Raw genomic sequence first — 8,674 nt, forward strand, 5'->3', positions numbered from 1 at the left:
TTTTTCATTGTATGCTTCAGACCGCGAGGTCACGGCGAGGTGTTCCCCATAGCAACCCCTAGAGGACGCAGTGTCTCATTCCCTACTCAGGGAACCATGGGTACATTCGTAACCTGAGACGTTTTCTCTACCAAAAACCTCAGTGATGCAGTTATTTTGCAAGGATATTTTGTATGGAATATTGTCTGCTGACATTAAAAGTTCACTGTACATCATAGTAATAAATATCATTTATTACAGCAATGATATTTTGTTTTATTTTTAATTTAAACACATTAAATATTACATATATGTATGTAATAAAATGTGTATTTCCATTACAGGTTTAGGTCTTAAATTTCATATAAGGTTGTATTAAAAAGGTCTCAAAAAGTCATAAATTGAACTTGTTCATGTCTGTAGAAACCCTGAAACAAAAACCTTAATATATGATAATTGAAACAAGGGAAAATTTGTAAAATAACTTTTTTTCTGTAAAACCTTTAATGAAAACTTCTGTAAAATTATTGTTTTTTGCACTTCATTTAAATTAAGATATTTTACTTTAATTTTACGGTTTTTGTTTGGAAGTCGTAGCTGCCAGTCATTTACATTTTTTTTTTTTACAGTGCTCGTATGTTTTATGTTTCATTTATTAATATATAACATAATTATTATTCAAATGTTCTTGTGTTTTAGGTATCAGTGGAGAGGATGAGACTCATCTGTTCATCAGTTCTGGTGAAAATTTCCGTCTGCCCTGTAATAATGCTCTTCATGGCTGCAAATCAACTACATGGTTTTATGACAGATTCAGAGATTCAGCAGCAGTTGAACTGATTGGTTTAGGGATAAAGAAGAAGGACACAGAGAGTCATGAGAGACTGAGTCTGGGGTCTGACTGCTCTCTGAACATCAACAACATCTCAAAAGAAGATTATGGATTTTACACCTGCAGACAATACTTAAATCACAAACAACAAGGAACTGATGCTCGTGTTTTTCTGCATGTTCTTCATGGTAATTTAACGTTTATGTGATCAGTTTAAAAAGGGCAAATTCTTAATTTAAACTCTCATGATGACTGAAGAGTGTATGATGTGTGTGTTATTGTGTGTTTCAGTCTCATCCTCTCAGACTGAGATCAGTGCAGATCTCTCTGTGACTCTCTCCTGTCAGCTGTATTCATTTCCTCGAGTCTCTTGTGATGATTTGATCCGTTCTGAGAGAATTGAGCTGTTCTGGGTGAATCAGGCTGGTGTTAAACTGACGAGATCAGACTCCAGATATCAGATATCACCCTCATCAGATCACTGTATCATCACTCTGAATATAACACTCCTGAATGAAGATCACAACAGAGAGCGGAGATGTGAAGTTACTCAGAATGATCGAGTCAAGGCCTCAGTCACATACACTGTCAAGAGTTCATGTGAGAAAACAAGCTCATTAATCAGTTTCAGATCCTCATAATGTCAGTAATATTAAGGACTTAGTATTATTGAAGCAGTTAATTATTGAAGTTAAAATGTGATTGTCATATTCTACGGCAGGGCTTTTCACACTTTCTGGAAAACCACATTTTTTCAAGGATCCTCATAATTAAAACAGTGTTTAAGGCTAAGTGAATGTGGCTGTGCATGTTGAACATAATATGATTGTTTCATTGGTGCAAACGGTCCACTTATTTGCACTATTCTGTATTTTACAGAACAAAAAAATTAGAAAGTAAAAGTCCTGCTGTATGTTTATTACAGTCATGAGCTCAGGTGATTTCACTAATAAGTTCTTCCTCCTGACTAAAAAAACAGAGCTGGGACCAAGTCATTCCTCAAGTCCTCAAAGAGTTCAAGTTAATGAGATAATTAAGTGACTAATTAAATGATGATTGTGCATTAGTGATGAACACCTGTTGTTATTGAGAATTACAGAGGATCAGATGTTGATGTTTTATAGGTTAAAATGATGGCACCATCATGGAGATCAGTGTTTGCTTTAGTTGGGCTCCTAACACGTGACTTCTTGTGTTCGATGTCGCTCAGTAACACTGTGTGTGCTGTTGTGACGCAGTGAGCAGCTATTAGCTGTTTAAACTGATGAATTAATCATCATGAGCTGTCATGAATACACGCAAAGTAACTTTTTATTTGTTTGTTTTTCTTTCTTTCATATGATTAGGTTTTGATTTACCAACTCTGTGAAACTACAGCTTACAAACAAAGTGTTGCGCTAATAGTTAAAGAGAGTGAATTTTTAAATCTAGTCAATGCATAAAAACTGATCTCCTGTATAACTTAGACACACACAGACATCTAGAACCAGCATAAGAATCTCAACAATGGTGACTATCAATAAAATGCTTCGTGCTGCAATGCATGCTGGGATACACCATAGTACAAACTCCCATCATACACTGAAGCATGAATTAATTATTGACACCACTGTTGAGGATTGTATGATAAGTGTTCATGTCTAAAAGCTTGAAGTGATACAGTTCTTTATTTTTTCAATATTAACGCATCAAGGGGGCATTTGTTTAATGTGATTTTTTTTTTAATCATTTTTGTACAGGGTTTCCACGGGTCTTAAAAAGTCTAAAATTTAGTTGTATCAAATTTAAAGCCTTAAAAAGTCTTAAAATATACAGGAAAGTCCTAAATTTGGGGACGGAAAGACCAGAATTGCGATATGGCTGAATGTGATGATTAAACTTCAAACTGTTGTTTTAACTAGCCTATGTGCGATTTGATATTATCCAGTATATCGCAAAAAGCAAACAAAAAACCTACAGAGTGCACGCATACAATAGGTGATGAAGTCTGGCAGGTTAGACTAGTGCGCGTGTACATTTAGAGTGCGTTCTTTCACTGCATGAATCAGTCAGTTAAAATGCATTTAGAATTATCACATACTTCAAGATATGGGGCAGAAAATGTATATTATAAATGTATATAATATCATTTCATATAGTTAGACACTTCTAATGCAGATTCTGTGTTCAGCAGCTGCCATCACTAATGCTCAATCATCATTTAAAGGGGTTATATGATGCTGCTAAAAAGAACATTATATTTTGTGTATTTGGTGCAATGAAATGTGTTGTACACAGTTTAAGGTTTAAAAAGCGCACATTATTTTCCCACATATTGCATGGCTACTTTTCCTCTATGCCCCTACTTCTGAAACCGCGATATATTTTTACAAAAGCTCATCTCTCTGAAAGAAAGCGGTGTGCTGTGGATTAACCAACTATTCAATTCAATTCAATCTAAGTTTATTTGTATAAGCTACTTTTACGATACAAAATCATTGCAAAGCAAATCCACGAAAATTAAGTTTCTACAATATTTAGTAGTAGCTTATCAGTGGTGACTGTCAGTTTATGTGTGTGTATCTGACGAAGTATTTCAGAAAAATCAATAAAATACGTAAACAAACAGACGATTAACACTATTAAGTAAATTAAGTTATTAATGTAAATCCATTGAAAAGAATAATAATCGCATTTGATCAGATATAACTGCAGTCCAAAAATTATGAGATGCATTATTTGAATGCTTGGCCAAAAGGTGTGTTTTTTAATCTAGATTTAAACAGAGAGAGTGTGTCTGAACCCCCGAACATTATCAGGAAGGCTATTCCAGAGTTTGGGAGCCAAATGGTGAAAAAGCTCTCACCACCTCCTTTAGTGGATTCTTTTGCTATCCTAGGTACTCATCAAAAGTCCAGCGTTTTGTGACCTTAGGGAGCATGATGGGCTGTGGCAGCGTGGTAGAAGACTACTAGTTAGGCACGCAGGAGCTAAGCCATTAAGGGCCTTATTAGTAAGTAATAATATTTTGTAACTGATACGGAACTTAATAGGTAGCCAGTGCAGAGACTGTGGTGCATTGGGGTAATATGATCATATTTTCTTGACCTGGTAAGGACTCTAGCCAGCTGCATTTTGGACTACCTGTAGCTTGTTTATTGAGGATGCAGGACAACCACCTAGCAGTGCATTACAATAGTCCAGTCTAGAGGTCATGAATGCATGAACTAGCTTTTCTGCTTCAGGAACAGGTAACATGTTTCGTGAGCTTGGCAATGTTTCTAAGATGGAAGAATGCTGTTTTTTGTAACATGGGAAATATGATTTTCAAAAGACAAGCTACTGTCTAATATAACACCCAGATTTTTGACTGTAGAGGAAGTAACAGTCACATCCGTCTAATTGCAAATTGTAATCTACACGAGATTCTGTAATGCTTTCTGGGTCCAATAAGTAATATCTCTGTCTTATCTGAATTTAATAGGAGAAAATTATTGGTCATACCCAATCTTTTTACATTTTAACACACTCTGTTAGCCTTAGATAATTTGAAGTTTCACCTGGTCTTGTTGAGATATATAGTTGAGTATCATCAGCATAACAGTGGAAACTAATCCCGTATTTTCCTAATGATATTACCAAGGGGCAACATGTATATTGAAAATAGCAGAGGACCTAGGACAGATCCTTGTGGCACTCCATATTTTACTGGAGATAAAATGAGATGACTCCCATTTAGATAAAAACAAAGTGGTAGCGATTGGACAGGTAGGATCTAAACCATCTTAAAGCCTGCCCTTGGATACCTGTATATAGTTTGTAATCTATCTATGAGTATGTAAAGTGATCTATGGTGCCGAACGCAGCACTAAGATCAAGTAAAACTAGCAATGAGATGCAGCCTTGGTCTGATGCAAGATGCAAGAAGCAAGTCATTTGTAATTTTAACAAGTGCAGTTTCTGTGCTATGATGGGGCCTGAAACCCGACTGAAATTCTTCATAGAGATCATTTTTTTGCAGGTAGGTGCAAAATTGAGCAGACACAACTTTTTCTAAAATTTTTAGACATAAATGGAAGATTTGAAATGGGTCTGTAATTTGCCAGTTCACTAGGATCTAGTTGTGGTTTCTAATAAGAGGCTTAATAACCACCAGCTTGAATGGTTTTGGGCGTGACTTAAAGATAACGACGAGTTAATAATATTGAGAAGCGTTTTTTCTGCTACAGGTAACAACTCTTTCAGTAATTTAGTGGGTACAGGATCTAATAAACATGTTGTTGGTTTTAGATGCAGTGATAAGTTTATTTAGCTCTTCCTGTCCTATAGTTGTAAAAAGCACTGCAGTTTATCTTTGGAGTGCGATGGATAAAACTAAAGTATTAGAGGCTGTAGAATCTACATTTGTTGTTGTGTATTTCTGATGTTATCTATTTTATCAGTGAAGAAATTCATAAAGTCATTACTATTTAACTGTGAGGGGAATATTTAGATCGGGTGGTGGCTGGTTATTTGCGTAAATGTTACGCCCCTCACCATACTGTGATGCGTCTCCCAGGCCAGCAGCACGAGACTCAGTCCAGCTGCTCTGCTTGTGCACATCCCATCATCACTTCTCGTTTAGCAGTTCAGTCAATGTACTGTTAGGAGTCACTGAATAACTCGGGATATTGGTTTATTTCACGTCAGGGGGAGTGTAAGGCACGTTTATAAACCAAATAATTTAAATTATTTGTGGATTAGTGCTTACTGGAGAAGCGAACCGTTTCAAACAATTCAGTTCGATTTGGTGAACTGGTTCAAGCGGTTCACTAAGAAGATTCAGTTAAATTGAAAGATCCATTCACGATCCGGACATCACTAGACAAGACAAAACCAATAAAACCCATTACAAACGAGGGATTTGTCTCATCCAGTGGGAACATAATTACTGATTATAATGTCTTATACTGTCTTTTTATGCATTATGCTGTATTATCATGCTATGTGAGACATAAAAATCATGTCTGCATTTTTGATGGGAGAAACAACAAGCACTACTTCACTGCTCAAAAACTCGCATTTGAACTATCGACAGCAAATTGTTTAAATTTAAAAACGCACCTTACGGGCTGTGAGCCGTGAGGCCGCAGACTGTCCTTGCAAAGTTTGAACTGCCCAACTTTATAGAAACAGCCATTGTGCCACAGGCGGCTTTGTAGGCTACTGGTTCAGGAAACAGTCCTCATCCTCCATAAAATGTATTTTGGACATATGAATATTTGGGTTAAGCTGTTCTGGAACAGTGTTGAAATACATCTTAACCACTGATTTCTAGTTGTGTCCTCTTTTGGGAAGACTAAATAAAGTTTTTCACTTCAACGTAAACACACACAGCCAGACTCCACTTCACGGTAGCTTGGTAACAGGGAGAAATAAGCGCTATGCCTTCTTTCTTATCAGTGAACATTTGTCAGTCATGATGGCAAATCTTCCCACATAGTGGCGGTAGAGAAGTGGGGGTGTGTTAGAGGAAGCGAGCCATTTCCCAGGGGAGGGAGGATGGTTGGACCCTTAGCACATAAAGAGAATATCTCTTTGAATTGGAGACTTTAGTCTTTGCAACTTCACAGATCTTCTTTATGCACCAAGAGCTTGTAACACTCCAAAGAGAAAGGAAAACCTGAAATTGCATCATATGACCCCTTTAATTAGTCACTTAATTATCTCATTAACTTTAACTCTTTGAGGACTTGAGACTTGAAAGGAATGATTCTGTCCCAGGTCTGTTTTTTTCAGTCAGGAGGAAGAGCCTAATTAGTGAAATCAGCTGGAGACTCATGACTGGAATAAACCTATAAAGCAGGGCATTTTATTTTTTGGCCCTGGACTTTCCACTTCTGGCTGGTCACAGCTACATATTAAACATGTTAGCATTGCTAGAAACTATATTGTGCTAGAAACGAAATTGTGCTAGATATAGATATGTGTGATCAGCAGAAACAAAATACTCCATCAGGCTTCATTCAAATGATGAAGAGCCTATTTTTATTTGTGTTCCTGCAGAATAACAGCAAAACCTCCTACTTTTTGTAAAATAAAGAAAAGAAACAAAATGCTTCCTCCATAAAGTCTTAAAATGCGATACAAACTTATTAAAATGTGTCACTTTGAATGACTGCTGTCACACAGACATGGGAAATATATCTAGAAACCTCGAAGTGCATAATTTCAAGTGTCTGTGTTTTGCTTTTTTGACGTTAGTACATGTTTGGAAATAAATGGTAGCATATTTCAGATGAAAAAAACACGACTTACAGTTCAGAAAACATGGTATAGAACATGATTTCTCAGAGAAGCCCTGTTCTACAGTATGATGAATCTGAACTAACATTCATTCTCTACAGATCAAGCTCAAACCACGACACCAGTCCCAAACTCTCAGGATCCCTCAACTACAAGCACAGCAGAAACTACAGGTATTAATCAGTTATGAAGAGTCTCCGATAGATCTGCTAATATAAGGATAGATAATGCTGAGTTATCTTGTGTAAGTTAATCCACCAATATATGATCGTGGTATTCTAAAAGTATGTTGAATCTAAACCACCATTCATACCTACACATCAAACTCAAACCACGCCACCAGTCCCCAACGCTCAGTATCCCATACAACTAAAAAACACAGCAGCAGTAACTACAGGCATTACACAGTTATGAAGAGTCTCTCTCCGATAGCTCTTTGCTAATTGTAACCAACCAAACTAGGGGAGGGCCTGGCAACTGGCCACAATCTGTAGTGAAAGCCTTATAGCCAGGACAAGCAGTTTTATTACAAATTTACAGATAACAACTTTCACATAAATGAATAAAAATCTAGAACCCTAAGACCGAAAGGGTCTTTTCAAGGAAAAGAAAATAAAACATTCAGGACAAGCCACAGGGCTCCAACAGGGCACCACTATAGGTGTGAAAATATACAGCCACTAATACAGCACAGCAGTCACAGCCTCCCTCGAGTAGAAAATACCGAATCACCAGAAACCACAGAAGAGTCCCCACCTCCTCACCACAGCCAGTCACACCCCTGGAGGAGGGAGAAGAGGACCACTAAAATAAGAGGAAAACAAAAACCACAAATGATATTTAATACACTATATACACAAAAGAGCACTGGGCAGTTCACCAGAATAAAAAGATAGTAACAATAGTCATTCTAGTCCTGCAACACAAAAACCTATTGTAAATACTCTTGGAATCTGAGCATTGCATGAATAAATTCTCTTAATCTAATCAAATACCTTTAAAATAACTGGATCTAAGAGAAGAGCAAGCAATTAAAAACTAAACTGAGAAGTAGTTCCTTTAAGGAGGACCTATAAAAAACAAACTCTTATGAAAACACAACTATCTTCTGAAAATGTTCATGCATTAAAATACTTGGACAATTCTTACTGCCTCTGAAAACATAATTCACTCACACACATCATTCATCAGTGTCGGAGCACTGTGCTTCCAGAACAACAACAAAAATAAAACCACTTTTCACCCCACGTAGTCTACTACTGTCTTTACATATTCTCATTAGCTCATGATAAAACCCATACGTGGCGATACTTCATGTCCTCATGTCAAAACGACACACAGATTATTCTAAACATGCGCAGCATAAAACAACTTGGCATCAATCTATTTGCTTAAACAGAAACAGCTCTTGTGATTGAAATAAATTCATCAAGATAATCACTATTAAAACAGCTGAGTACAAATGACCTGATATTATCATTATGTTTGAACTGAACAGACATGATCACATTTCCAGCAGAAACTGAAGTCCGTAGGACTGCTGGATTATTATGAGGTATCAAGCACATCTTACATCAGTTCTGGCGGTTTCATAGCTTT

The 8,674-nt window shown here is 36.8% G+C and overlaps 1 protein-coding gene across 1 annotated transcript; it reads left to right on the plus strand.

The window, feature by feature from the left end:
- Positions 1 to 678: 678 nt before the first annotated feature.
- On the plus strand, positions 679 to 7,265 carry LOC122144464 (the record flags this gene model as incomplete). The annotated part of the gene is made up of 3 exons (XM_042755372.1): positions 679 to 999; positions 1,103 to 1,411; positions 7,177 to 7,265. Coding segments are annotated over 3 exons (719 nt in total), but the record flags the coding sequence as incomplete, so codon positions are not given.
- Positions 7,266 to 8,674: the final 1,409 nt, after the last annotated feature.

The sequence above is a fragment of the Cyprinus carpio genome, unplaced genomic scaffold (genome assembly GCF_018340385.1).
Source record: "Cyprinus carpio isolate SPL01 unplaced genomic scaffold, ASM1834038v1 S000006685, whole genome shotgun sequence".
In the NCBI taxonomy this organism is placed as follows: Eukaryota; Metazoa; Chordata; class Actinopteri; order Cypriniformes; family Cyprinidae; genus Cyprinus; species Cyprinus carpio.